General features: G+C 41.4%; 1 protein-coding gene across 1 annotated transcript in view; it reads left to right on the top strand.

Moving 5' to 3' along the window:
- The first annotated feature begins 288 nt into the window (after positions 1-288).
- LRIT3 (leucine rich repeat, Ig-like and transmembrane domains 3) overlaps positions 289-15472 on the top strand; it is a 42451-nt gene continuing 27267 nt past the window's right edge. Inside the window, exons 1-2 of the mRNA XM_073602449.1 lie at positions 289-474; positions 3670-4142. Of these exons, the coding sequence (XP_073458550.1) occupies positions 365-474; positions 3670-4142 (583 nt within the window). The 5' untranslated portion in view covers positions 289-364. The remainder of the gene's footprint in view (positions 475-3669; positions 4143-15472) is intronic.

Raw genomic sequence — 15472 nt, 5'->3', positions numbered from 1 at the left:
AATACGATCTATTTAGTACCGTAGAAATTCCCTTTAAGTTTTTCACGTGTTTGTGTAAGTATATTTATGGGATGTTGGTACACCCTTAAGGGGATATAAAATTTCACATCCATGCCATTTATATTTGTAAACTAATGTACACATATGTAGATATGTGTCTGGAAAGCCAGCAGACTGTGACCCCACAATCCTTTCAAGAGCACATTTGAAGGTTAAGTAACTCTAGATCTTGGTTAATCTCATATAATCTGGTATTACTAAATAAGCATACAACTGACTAGTTCTCTTTCTCAGAATGCCACTCGCAAGACTTGGACAATGAAGTCTCAAAATTGGTTGACTTTCCCCTAATCACATAGAAACCATGTTTCTGCTCCTTTATGTTTTAATACAATTTTTTAGTACACTTGAAGCTTTCTGTCCATCACAATGCACTTGTATTTTCCATGGAAGGAGTGACGGTACTCGGACAAGGTATGCCTTGAATGTCATTGTAGATGCCTAAGATTACGCCTGAATGTTTAGAAAAGATGCATTCCATATTTATGTATACATTTTTTCTGCAAATTGCTTTTATAGGCTTTATGGACAGTTTAAAGAGAGAAACTGTCTAAAATGTTGCATCATAGTTTGTGCAGCAGGACATGATAGTCCATATCTAGGCTAAATTAAAAAAATCTATCTATCATGAACAATGCTGTACACAATCAGATTTGCACCTTTTCTTTTCCTCAAATGGTCTAATGAGTTAAACATAATTTGCTTTGGTAAACCTAATGAACGAAGTTGGTAATGATGAAACTAATGAATACATTACACTTCCACAGCAACCAATGTACAAGCAAAATACTTAAATGTTGGGACCACAGTAAACAAATCTATTTCCTTTTTGAACATGGAAAAACACACTTGTCTTTTCCATGGTAACTTCTTACCATACTACCATAGATGCATTGGGGTTTATTTACAAAAGTTGGAGAGTGCAAAATCAGGTTTACTTGTGCTTAGAAACCAATCAGCTTCTAACCTCAGATTTTACAATTAAGCTTTGGCAATAAAACCTGGTAGCTGATTGGATTCTTTGCAGTGAGTCTGATTTTGTACTCTCCAGCTTTAGTAAATAAACCTCATTGTGTCTGTTGCTTTGGACGTAATTTCAACTTTCAAGTGGGAGTTTAGACCTACCTAGCTATGAGGCTGATGAGATGGTGTATTATGTAACATGGCATAGAAGCAAAGCTGTGCTACACTGCTAGCTTAACAAACACCTGACAGGGAGTTCCACTACAAGAATTTACATACCTGGTAATCTATAGTCAGTCTTACAAAAAAATATAGCTGACAAATGTATAAAACACAATATTTTCCAAAATGTTTTCCAAAATCCTTTTCTACAGTAAAGAAAGCTTGTCCAATCATTAAAAAAGAAAATACAGATTGGGAACCTATTATCTAGTGTTTAGGGCTCCATAAAATTGTAATACGTACATTATGTGGGTTTAACCAACTTAACATATCGAGAACAGGAGACATTAGCCATCAGTTTTATGTTATTGCTTGTGTTATCTTTAGCATTGTCAACTTGTTTCTTATGGGTCTTTGTCTCCTTTTTTTTGTATCTGTGTGTAATGCAAAAATAGCCTTTGTTTTTAATGATATATTGGGTGCTACATAGAGGCAACAAGCACTACTAGAAGATATGCACATTTTTTTAAAAAGGGTGGTACAATGAGTAATAATGATGTGTTAATGCAGTTACCTATATTAACAGTTTTCTAATGCTTATAGCACATTACTCTTTGCAGTGATATCCATAGGATAGCCACTAATAGCATGTAAGTGAGAGGATTGTGATTGTGAGAATGCATGTCACAGTAACACCTTTGTATACTGAATGAGAAGAGTATTTTATTGTATTTTATTGTAAAATATCAAATGTATTGGGCAAGTAAATAGCCCATTAGACATCCTCAGCTTATGCTATGTGGCCCATGATACATTACTGCTGCAGGGTTGCCCACTAGAATGAGTTCCCATAAGGGCTCCAAATGAAGTGGGTACTTACAGATACTTATATAGTGCCGTCAATTAACACAGCACTTTACATATACATTGTACATTTTACATCAGTCCCTGCCCTCAGTGAGCCTTTAATCTAATGCCGCGTACACAGGCTCGCACATTCCGACAACAAAATCCATGTTTTTTTTCCGACAGATGTTGGCTCAAACTTGTCTTGCATACACATGGTCACACAAATCTTGTCGGAAATTCCGAACGCCAAGAACGCGGTGACGTACAACACGTACGACGAGCCAAGAAAAATCAAGTTCAATAGCCAGTGCGGCTCTTCTGCTTGATTCTGAGCATGCATGGAATTTTGTGAGTCAGAATTGTGTACACATGATCGGAATTTACAACAACGGATTTTGCTGTCGGAAAATTTGAGAACCAGTTCTCAAATTTTGTTGGTCGGAAATTCCGATGGAAAATGTCAGATTGAGCCTACACACGGTCAGAATTTCCGACAACACGCTCCCATTGAACATTTGTTGTCGAAATTCCGACCATGTGTACGCGGCATAAGATTACAACACAGTCCTGCTGCTGCAATCCATTATCCTGTCTGTCTTTCATTCTACCATCAGTATGATTATAGCAAACATTTTACATTTGCAGCTCAATGTGGATGTAATGATTGGTCTTCTTACCTCTTCTTCATTAGGTTTCCAATATTTTATTCTGTAAGTCCATATACACTTTTAGCAAACAATACAGAAGACTTTTAAAAAGAAGAGTGCACAACAGGGAGCAATAAAGTTAAAACACAAGGACTTCCTGTCTATACCTCAGTTGAATACAACCAGCTGACATTTTGTTACCACATTCTATCTTCAGTAGTACTGTAGCTATCAAAGAGTCATAGGTGGCACAGAATAATGAAGTAAGTATAAAACATTTCAATATTTTGAGCTGTGTATGGCATTTATAGTTTCTTTCCCAGCATGTCATTTCACTTTTTTTCTGAATTCTTTAAAAATTGTATTGCTACGAAACCAGAAATCAGATTTTTGTCTGTATCTCCATTGAGAGAGTTCCCTTCACTTCTCGCCCTAACTAGAAAAAAATAGACATTTCCCCAATAGCCACCCACATTAGACACACCACACATATAGCAAAAATAAAAGGCTCCAACTATTGCCTGCTCTATCCAAAATGAAATAGAAACATTGGCAGGGTGTAATTGAACTCCTAAAATTTGCTCTTCTTATTGCTTTAGCTAACCATAACTTCTAACCCAATCCTTAAATATACTGTATAACTTAATCCCCCTAAACCCCAATTCTAAACCTCACCCTAAAACTTACTCTGGGTCCCGACACCAAATTTACCACTTACTGTAGGTATATACGAACATTTATTTTAAGCAGGGAAGGGTTACATTCCCAGTAAGTTTATGTTTTCGCTTTCTGTTACCTATTCTATTCAAAATGTGAAAAAAATGGGTTATATATACACATTAGGGATTTAATTAGTGTTAGGGATTTAGCTGAAGAACCATACCTACCTTTTAAAGTGAGGTGACAGCAAGGTAAGTCAACTAACTAATTTTACCTAGTGCTCTGAACACCATCAGGTTAATTGTGATGCTTTAATTTATCTTCCTAGGTCTGTTCTTTGTAATGATCCCGATATGTTTGACATGCCTGTGAATGTTCCTGTTGATACCGTAAAACTTCGGGTTGAAAAGACAGTCATTCGTAGGATTCCCACTGAAGCCTTTTACTACCTTGTCGATTTGAAGTATCTCTGGGTGACTTACAACAGTATTACTAGCATAGACTCAAGTAGTTTTTACAATCTGAAACAGCTGCATGAATTACGTCTGGATGGAAACATGATATCTGTTTTTCCTTGGGAATCTTTACTAGAGATGCCTCGATTGCGCACTTTGGACCTACATAACAACAAGATAGCAAGCATCCCCGCAGAGGCTGCACGCTACTTAAAAAACATTACATACCTGGATGTATCTAGCAATAAACTCACCACTTTGCCTTCAGATTTGCTGGATATTTGGCCAGTTTTCTCTGAGCCAATATCCAAGAGTACAGACCTGTATGCCCAGAGAATTATACTCGGTAAGTTATGCTAATATCCTCTGTACATACTGTAATAATTAAAAGAAAACTCATATCTTAAAATAGAACTATAGGCAATTTTTTTCATATGTTTTTCATGTTGGATAGAGTATGTTTTTTTTTTTTCACCATCTGTGTACCATTACAGAGATTTCCCTTCACTTCCTGTCCCATAGCCAAACAGGAAGTGAGAGGAAATCCCTGCAAATTAAGGGAATTTCTTGGGGACCGCCAGGTCACCAGAACTAGTGTCCCCATTGGAAGTTTCCCCCTCTATTATTTTTCTGGGGACAACCCAAAATTTGGGGTTTTCTTTTATGCCGCGTACACACGGGCGGATCTTTCGACCGGATTGGTCCGACAGACTTTCCAGCGGACTTTCGACAGACTTCCGACGGACTTTCTAACTAACGGACTTGCCTACACACGATCACACCAAAGTCCGACGGATTCGTACGTGATGACGTACACAGGACTAAAATAAGGAAGTTGATAGCCAGTAGCCAATAGCTGCCCTAGCGTCGGTTTTTGTCCGTCGGACTAGCATACAGACGAGCGGATTTCTAGGTCCGGCGGCATTACGACGTAAAGATTTGAAGCCTGTTCCAAATCTAAAGTCCGTCAGATTTGCTACTGGAAAAGTCAGCTGAAGGTCCAGTGAAGCCCACACACGATCGGATTGTCCGCCGGATTTGGTCCGTCGGCGTCCGTCAGACCAGTCCGTTCGAAAAGTCCGACCGTGTGTACGCCCCATTACTTTGACTTTCAATGATAATGGTAAACAGGACAAATAGAGAGGGTGAATTACCTTAACGGGGGGACAGACAGCAATAAGAACTGACAAGCGTTCTATTCCCTCAAAACTAGAAAAAAAGATTTAGCCTTAAGTAAAATAAGCTATAAATAAAAAAGACTGTACATTTTGTGAAAAAAATGCTAATTAGTAATTTTTCTTCATAAATTTTGGCCAAAATTTATACTGCTACATATCTTTGGTAAAAATAACCAAAATTAGTGTATATTATTTGGTCTTTGTGAAAGTTATAGCGTCTACAAACTATCGTGCCAATCACTGAAAATTGATCACATCTGATCAGGCCTTCAGTACATCAGGTGTATCTCATTTCTTGAGACACTAACAAGTCAGGAAAGTACAACTACCCCCCAAATTACCCCTTTTTAGAAAGTAGACCTTCCAAGGTATTAAGTAAGTAGCATTGTAAGTTTTTTTTAAGTTTTTTGCACAATTCTTTGCAAAATGAAGATTTTTTTTTTTTTACAAAATTGTCATATTATCAGATTATTTCTCACACACACAGCATATACATACAACAAATTACACCCCAAAATACATTCTGCTACTCTTCCCGAGTATGGCGATACCACATGTGTGAGACTTTTACACAGCCTGGCCACATACAGAGGACCAACATTGAAGTAGCACCTTCAGGCGTTCTACGAGCATAAATGACACATCTCATTTCTCAACCACCCATTACACCTTTGAAGGCCCTGGAGCACCAAGACAATGGAATTGCCCACAAAATGACCCCATTTTGGAAAGCAAACACCCCAACGTATAATCTATGAGGCATAATGAGTCTTTTGAACAGTTCATTTTTTTCCAGAAGTTTTTGGAAAATGTGTAAAAAAAATGAAAACACATTTTTTTTTACACAAAGTTGTCAATTTATAAGATATTTCTAATGCATAGCATGTATATAGCAAAAATTACACCGCAAAATACATTCTGCTACTCTTCCCGAGTATGGCGATACCACGTGTGAGACTTTTACACAGCCTGGCCACATACAGAGGACCAACATTGAAGTAGTATCTTCAGACGTTCTAGCAGCATAAATTACACATCTCATTTCATTCCTACCTATCACACTTTTGAAGGTCCTTGAGCACCAGGACAATGGAATTACCCACAAAATGACCCCATTTTGGAAAGTAAACACCCCAACGTATATTCTATGAGGCATGGGCTGCAAATAGGTACTCAGGTACTCTGATGGGCTGCAGATAGGTACTCAGGTACTCTGATGGGCTGGAGACAGGTACTCGGGTAACTTTTTTTTTTAACATAAAGTTTATTTATATTGATTAAACAAACAGAAAATACACCAAATGATAACACTTAAGACAGATATTAGTCATGAATCGGTTGTAAAAGATATATCCAGATAATTTACAGCGACAGTGATAAACAATAGTGTAGCATCCACATAGCCCTTTGGTCTTTAAATAATAAATACAGTATATGAATACCAAATGAAGAAGCCAGTACTCGGGTAACTTGATGAGCTGCAGACAGGTACCCGGGTACTCTGATGGGCTGGTGACAGGTACTTAGGTACTCTGATGGGCTGGTGACAGGTACTCTGGTACTCTGATGGGCTGGTGACAGGTACTCGGGTACTCTGATGGCCTGGTGACAGGTACTCGGGTACTCTGATGGCCTGGTGAAAGGTACTTGGGTACTCTGATGGCCTGGTGACAGGTACTCAGGTACTCTGATGGGCTACAGATGGGTACTCGGGTACTCTGTTGGGCTACAGATAGGTACTCAGGTACTCTGATGGGCTGTTGACTGGTATTCGGGTACTCTGAAGGGCGGTGACAGGTACTCAGGTACTTGGTACTCATATGAACTGTGACAGGTACTCATATGGACTGTGGCAGGTCCTCAGGTACTCGGGTACTCATATGGACTGTGACAGGTACTCAGGTACTCTGGTACTCATATGGACTGTGACAGTTACTCAGGTACTCATATGAACTGTGACAGGTACTCGGGTACTCAGATGGACTGTGACAGGTACTCGGGTACTCTTATGGACTGTGACAGGTACTCGGATGGACTATGACAGGTACTCGGGTACTCTGATGGACTGTGACAGGTACTCATATGGACTGTGACAGGTACTCAGATGAACTGTGACAGGTACTTTGATGGGTGGTGACAGGGCCTCTTTATTGGGGGGGGCAATCAGTGTGATTGGTGTACACTGTAAGTGGTTACAAGATGTTACCGCAATCTCCTTCTCACACACGATCGGTGTGTGAGGAGGAGAACCCGGTAACATCTTGTTACCGCTCTATGTTTGAATTTAGTGATCGGATGTGAAAGGATCACAGCTGATCACGTGGTAAACAGCCGTCAGCCAATGGCTGTTTACCAGCGTCGGTGACGAGCAGTGTTCCCGGGAACACCGACGCGCAGAATGCTCGCGATCGCACGCATGCGCAGTGCACAGTGGGGCGGTACCATCGGTGATCGGCCGTGACTTCATCACGGCCGATCACGTGGTAAACAGCCATGCCCAATGGCTGTTCACCCCCCTCGTAGCGAGCGGTGTCTCCGTGACACACAGCCACCGAAGGAACAGGGATGCTCGCACACGATCGCACACATTCCCTGTTTAAATAGACGGGTGTCATATGACGCCCGCCCAGAACGAGAGCCACGCCTCTCGGCCGTCATATGACAGCCGGCGGGTGGCAAGCGGTTAAAGTGATTGTAAAGTCTCGTTTTTTTTTCTATAAAAATAACAAACATGTTATATTTACCTGCTCTGTGCAGTGGTTTCTATCCTATTCAGACAAGGAGCAGGGATTCGGCCCCACCCCTCTCTCTCCTCATTGGCTAACCGACTTTGATTGACAGCACTGGTAGCCAATGGCACTGCTTCTGTGTCTCAGCCAATCAGGAGGGAGAGTCCCGGATGGCTGAGGCACTCATGGACATCAATGGATCTTGATGGGCTCAGGTAAGTATTAGGGGGTGCTGGGGGGGGGCTGCCGCACACAGAAGGTTTTTTATCTCAATGCATATAATGCATTAAGATAAAAAAATCTTCTGCCTGCACAACCACTTTAAGAAAACTATTTGACATTCTTACTAAATTTAAATCGGTGTAGGCAAACCTACAGTATTTGACATCTGAGGTGGATCATTTCTTTAACACCCCTTACCTTTATATCACAAAATAATTTGTAAAAATAGTTAATGAAATCCAAATAATAATAAAATTAACTATAAAAGCAACTCAGTGGAAACTGGAGTGTGCACTTACCAGAGGAGGCATTTGTCCCCCAGGCCAGTCCAAATAATAAATGGTGAGCTTATGGCCCTAAATAGAGATACTTCTATTCAGGCCTCAAATGAGGGCCTGCAGTCAGTGACAGCTGCTGCAAAATATACAGTAAGTCTTCCAGAATTGTCCTCCTTTGTGGGTCTGAGAGGTTATGCAATCAATTGCAGAGAGCTGTATCCCATTGCTGTCTGTGTCCCACTGGAAAGATTTCCCTTCACTTACTTTCCTAAAGATGCAAAATGAGAAAAGTGACATTTTTACAAAATGAGGAGAATTTCCCCCTTTGATAGATGTCCCTAAAACAGATGTCCCCATTGGAAGATTTCTCTCCGCCTCCAATTCTGGTGCCAACTGTAAAATTTTGGATTTCCCATCATTTTCAGTGACAGCAGTCAGCAAAACAAACAGAGAGGGACACACACATCTTTAAAATCTTGACAGGGGTTCTAATCCTTCCCTACTCTATTAAAAACTAAAAATACGTTTTGAATATACATATATTTTAGGTTTCTTGTTAATTGAGTGTCCACCTATTCAGTTGTTGGTCAATGTTGGGCTTTCTTTTAATAAATGGTAAATGTAATGCCCTCTTTTATTTGTTTGTGAGTGGTTTCAGTGTCTCTTTAATGTTAGTGGGAGCTCAACAGTCATTGATATCAATGGGTTATTATGGTGTATGGTGTATTTTATTGAAAAAGGTGAATAAACCCTTTAAAGTGACTCTGTCATGAAGGAGGTGTGAGGGCTGTCATTGTCGATCTCCATTCTAAAATGCTAATTGTCTAGTTCAGTCTAACTTAAAATGGAGCTCCACCCCAAAGGAGACTTTCCATTTTAAGGCCTCCTGCCCTGCTCCTGTTTCTGAAATGGCGCTTTTGGGGAGTAGGGGGGGGTGGCGGGTGGTTATCCAATTTTGACAGGTACCTACTCCCACTTCCTCTCTGACTGCCTAAGCGATCAGAAGCAAAAATTCTCCTTCCCCCCTACCTCCCGCAGTCTTCTGGCACACGTGACAGGTCCCAAAAGACTACAGGACTATTCACAGTGCACAGCTCCACTCGTGCATGCGCAGTGGGCACCTGGCTGTGAAGCCTCAAGCAGTTGGGTGCCCATAGTAAAGATGCCGCCTCCGGGGAGAGAGGGCACAGGGTGAAAACGGCTGGGCCGAGCACACCATGGTTGTGGGACAGGTGAGTGTTTATTAAAAGTCAGCAGCTTCATTTTTTGTAGCTGCTGACTATTTTTACATAGGAGACTGGAGCTCTTCTTTATGTACTTTTAAATCACAAATTTATAACAATCATGCCTGTCAGACTTCCTTATTTCTATACTTTTTCCAGGGCAGCCACTCAGACAGCATTGATGCCAAAGCATCCATATGATAGTTAGGGTGGTGCATGTCAAGCCAAAGCATTTTTCTTAGTATTGAATAAATGGGGTAGGCTCGCAACCTCTGATTAGGTTGTATTGCTATTCTGAGCACCCTTGGAGATACTGTATCTCCCCTACTTGTCCTTCAGGCAATGTCTTACCAGACAGGAAGTGAGGGTAACTCCTTAAAGCGCAGTTCCACCCTAAAGTGGAACTTCCGCTCATCGGATTCCTCCCCCCCTCCGGTGTCACAATTGGCACCTTTCAGGGGGCAGGGGGGTGCAGATACCTGTATAATACAGGTATCTGCACCCACTTCCGGGTATAGCTAGCCGTAGCTAGCCGCAGACTCCCCGCCCACCCCCGTTGTGTTGTGGGAAATACACAGTTCCCACAACACAACGGGGACCAGTGTAGACGCGCAGCGCGACTCGCGCATGCGCAGTAGGGAACCGGGCAGTGAAGCCGCAACGCTTCACTTCCCGATTCCCTCAGTGAGAATGGCGGCGGCAGCAACCGAGGATCGAGGGACGGCTCGGTCTCGGGTGCCGACATCGCTGGACCCCGGGACAGGTAAGTGTCCTTATTTTAAAAGTCAGCAGCTGCAGTATTTGCAGCTGCTGACATCTAAATTTTTTTTTTTTAGTGAAACTCCGCTTTAACAACAATAAAGAGGAAAATACATTTTTAAGTAGAAGTGGGAAAGACTAGAACCCATGTTAGCATTGCATTTCTGTCTGCGTGACTGTTGCTACTTTCTCTCTATTCCTGTCTGGTAAAATCATTGTCAGTGGGATATAAAGTGAGGGAAAACTCTTATGCCCCGTACACACGGTCGGACTTTGTTCGGACATTCTGACAACAAAATCCTAGGATGTTGGCTCAAACTTGTCTTGCATACACACGGTCACACAAAGTTGTCAGAAAATCCGATCGTTCTAAACGCGGTGACGTAAAACACATACGTCAGGACTATAAACGGGGCAGTGGCCAATAGCTTTCATCTCTTTATTTATTCTGAGCATGCGTGGCACTTTGTGCGTTGGATTTGTGTACACACGATTGGAATTTCCGACAACGGATTTTGTTGTCAGAAAATTTTATAGCCTGCTCTCAAACTTTGTGTGTCGGAAAATCCGATGGAAAATGTCCGATGGAGCCCACACACGGTCGGAATTTCCGACAACACGCTCCGATCGGACATTTTCCATCGGAAAATCCGACCGTGTGTACGGGGCATAAGTGGAGATGATAACAAACCCTGACAGAGATTCTAATTTTAACTCTATCTAAAACAAAAAAAGTCAATGTATCTGTAACACGGCACTTGATGTGTGACTTCTTCTACAGCCTGTTTAAACTTTATTGGCTGGAAATGAGAGTCATATCTGCACCTCAGGGGCATTGCTTGTTGTAACACTTTAAAGCCTTGGTTTTCCAGGGTTAACAGAGAGCTTGCTAATGTGGGTGGAGGTGACACAGTTCAACAGCAGTAAAGGTCAGCCCTCTGATCTTTCTAAAGAGTAAGCGGATAAAAGATCTCTGTAGCAGGCACCTGGCCTCCGCTATCTCAGGAAACGTGGCACTGCTAGCCATGCTCCCATGTTGGTTTGTAGGTTTGCCTGCTCTGCAGAACTGAGGCAAGGAGGAAAAGCACATTACCTCCTTGTGAAGTAAAAGGCCTTGCAATATAAGAAAGCTTTTTAAACCATTTAGTTATTTGAAAGATATGATGGTATTGGTTACAAGTAAGAAAAAAAGTTGCATTTAAGATAGTGGATGTTTAGAAATTAACTCTTTTTGTGGGGATTCAATTGATCGCTTATGCATCATAAAAGGTCACCAAACTGAGGTAATGGGGGCAACAATACAAAGAAGGGGTTAGCAATAGCTCAGGAGAGGCCAATGGTGTAGAGTTCCTCAGGGTCTAGGGAGACACAGAGAAACAAAGAAAAGAGAATTTAAGGAGAAATTTGATCAGATCTGTTCATCTTTGAATAGAATAAAGTTTTCCCCGCTGTGATGCCTAAGGCTGGCCATCCATTTTACAATTTTCTTGTAAATTTTTCTTTTAGATCTTGCAAAACCATACAATATGAGGTCAAACGTAAACAATTTCAATTTGTATGCAACCAGGAAGGCCCTTGCACAACATAGTTGAAGGTAAATCTAAAGGAAACTGAATCAGAAAATTGTATTATGTATGGCCAGCCTTAAGCCTCGTATACACACCACTATTTTTTTTTGGGTTGAACGAAAAAAAACCTGGCAGCTTAGGTCGGAGCCGCTGTACCAACAATCCAAAGTTAGTACAGCAATCTCCCCTGCTGTTCTACTGTGTTCTGACAGGGGGACGACCCTCCCCCTACCAGGACACTCCGGTCAACGCTCTCAGTCACATGATCCTAATGTCGGCTGGTTTCTATTGAACTGGCTGATGCCGACCGACATTTGGCCCGTGTGTACTAGGCTTTAGTTACCTTTCACACTTGAGTGTAGCATATGTAGGCATTTTTATGAGGCAGTTTTCTCTGCATGTTTTAACACATTTTTTCCAAGCATTTTTAATCATGAAGTGCCATTTAGGAGCTTCCTTAAGGCAGGATTGTGTAATTTTGGTCCCACAGACCAAAATTATGGGAGCACCTGAAAGGAGAATAACACCTCAATGGGGGTGTGTTTTTACGCGTGGTTCCATTGAAGTCAGTAGAGCCAAGATAACCTATCCTGCCTCAAAAGTAGCTCATGTACCTTTTTGAGCTATAGGTGCTGAGGTATTGGCGCCAATGCTCAAATATGAAAAGAGACAATTGAAAAGCATAGGATTTGACTTGTTAAGTGTTTTGGAGCATTGAGCTGCAAAATGCTCAGGTGTGAAAAGGGATTAAAGAAAGAGATGGGATTTGACTGCTCTCTACAGCTGAAGCGACACTAGTGTAGCACTAGTGACCTGATCTAGTCTGAGCCATCATGAATCTAAGAGGCAAAGAGTGGGAGGTGATCAGACTGAAACCTAGTATGAGTCCTGCCCATTGATGGAGGGAAAAGCATTCAGGGTGGGGCACAGGTAGGGTGCAGTCCTGCCTTAGTAAATCTGCTTCCTCTCACTTTGAAGTGGGCACCCTCTGAATTTCTGAACCCATGCCCATATTATACAAGTTACATAAAAAAAAAAAAAATATTGCATTGCCAAGGTGAGGATCAGCCTACTTTAGGCTACTCAAGAAGGTAATAATGAATACCTCTGATGTCTTTGTACTGTTTCTGAGCACGTTTGAGTAGTTTCTTCTCTGGTAACTTGCCAACAGCTAGTGTGTCAAAAGCTATAGTCTTCAACACCAACAGGTGATTTATAGGAGAATTTCATTAAAGGCATAATAATTAGTAAACTTGCATATCAGGTATTATTCAGTGTGTATATCTTTTTTATAACTGTAAGCTTTGGAAATGTAAAACTCTATGGAGGTTCTACTTTTAGTAAGTAGTTTGGCTCAGAAACCACTATATCACAACCAGCCCCTTATGCCGCGTACACACGATCGGACTTTACGGCATACTTGGTCCAACGTACTGGATTTCGTTGGACAATTTGATCATGTGTGGGCTCCAGCGGACTTTGTTTTCTCAAAAGTTTGACGGACTTAGATTTGAAACATGTTTCAAATCTGTCTGACGGACTCGAGTCCAGTCGAAAAGTTCGCTCTTCTGTATGCTAGTCCGACGGACAAAAACCGACGCTAGGGCAGCTATTGGCTACTGGCTATGAACTTCCTTGTTTTAGTCCGGTCGTACGTCATCACGTACGAATCCGTCGGACTTTGGTTGATTGTGTGTAGGCAAGTCCGTTCATTCGGAAAGTCCGTCCTAAAGTACATTGAAAAGTACGTCGGACAAAGTCTGCCGTAAAGTCCGATCGTGTGTACGCGGCATTAGGGAAAAGGTAGGCTGAAATTTTAGGTGGATTTTCTGCTAAACCAAACATCTAAAATGAAATTCAAACTTTGGTAACCCATACTTATAACTTACTCAGAGGTTGTAGAGGATTACTGAAAGCAATGAGAGGTTGTCTATAGCTTTTGTACCATAGCAAATGAAGAGATTTTCTTAGCAATGTGAAAACTAATTGTATTATACTTCTTAAGAGATGTGTGGTGGTGAGTATGTACATAAAGAGTGCTGGAAATCAGCAATGGACAGACTGGCTCATCTGCTGCTTTTTGGCTGAAATAAAATAGGAAGCTGTCATTAGACATGAGAACACATACAATATTATGTTTGTGTTTGTCTGAACACAAACAGCAACCTAAATACATTAAATATATAGGAGATGATAAAATATTTGTAATTATGTTCAACCACTCTGAAGATGTTGAACACTTAAAGTGTATCTAAACCACAAACAATTTAATATATTGCAGTTTACCGGTCCTTAATGTGCTGGCTGTACTACCTTTCTTTTTTGGGGACTTTTCATTTTATTATCAGCTGGGGATCCTCCCATTAACACACTTCCTGTCCTAGGGTAAGAACACTCACTACTGTGTCTATGAAGCAGCTGCACTGTCACCCTATGGCAGGAAGTGTGTTTGGACTACAGAACATCTCCCTCTCTCCTCATCTCCATAACATAAGTGGAAGTGTCATGTTTACAGAAGTAAACTGGACAGGGGTAATATTAATTCACTGGATTTCTGGCAGAATCAATTGCTAATTCTCTTTAGTTGCAGAAAATGTGGTTAGCCTTAAAAAAAAAAAAATGCAGCTAATTCATCCAAGGACTGGCAAGCTCCAGTACATTACATTTTTGTTCATGGGTATAGATACACTTTAACTGCTTGACAAACAGTGAGTCATATATTTTATCTATTGCAGTGCTATTGGCACCACCACTTGTAAGCAGGTGCAGTTAGTTAGTCTGCCAGTAGGTAGCTCTGTCCCAAAATAGTGCGGTAATAGGGAATTATGTAATTTGGTGTTAGGTCCCCTTTTAGACCAAGCCTTCCTGTAGTGATGTCATGGGTGGAGTTAGTGCCCACATAAATGCCAGGAAGGGAAAAGTCGAGGTAGATGGGTCATGGGAGCCAAATACCCCAGAGGTATACCTATGTAATTAGCTACTGCAAAGGCCCTGCACAGTGCTGAAGCCCCGGGAGAAGTGTACAGGATTCAGTAGGTGCAGCTGCAGACCTCCTGACTCTGATAGGAATTGAGTCGTGAGAAGAATGCATAGAGCTTCATGGGCCAAGTCAGAGCCCTCTGAAGTGAGCAATAATGGGTGAAAAAGAAAAAAACATCAGGGAATGTGCCCAGCTGGGTAAAGCTATGGAGCAGGACCTAGAGAGAGAAAAAAGACTGGTATACTACAGCTAGTGCCTTGTTAATCTCGGCTGAAAGAGCAGGATCTTTCACCTTTTTAATTTTAGTTTGAATAGACCAGAATCTAGTATATAAGGAAATGGGTCACAACAATGTGCTGCTCCCAAAGAGTGGAGAGGAGGTACAAGTGGAAGATGACTTTTAGGAATGTGTTGATGTTCCACTCACAAATGACTGCTACAGTATGTCCACTGTTGTGTATGGCGTCCTGTGCCAAAGACACCTGTCAGTATGTCACATGGTGTTGTATGTCATGGCCATCCTTTGAAGAGGTACATTAAATTGTAGAAAAATACATCTTTGGTGTGGACATTCCTTTCTTTTGAATAAAAAGGCTCATGGCCAGGGATATCGTGGGTAGGCCTATGGCAAGGAATTGGACACAATATGGCAAAGAATTCTAGCTACCAGCAGTGGGGCACTGTCCTAACCAAGAAGAAGCAAGGAGGGGACTTTTTTTGCACCAACATCTGGTCAATC

This window comes from Aquarana catesbeiana, linkage group LG01, assembly GCF_042186555.1.
Source record: "Aquarana catesbeiana isolate 2022-GZ linkage group LG01, ASM4218655v1, whole genome shotgun sequence".
In the NCBI taxonomy this organism is placed as follows: Eukaryota; Metazoa; Chordata; class Amphibia; order Anura; family Ranidae; genus Aquarana; species Aquarana catesbeiana.
This window is presented reverse-complemented; position numbering and strand designations above follow the sequence as displayed.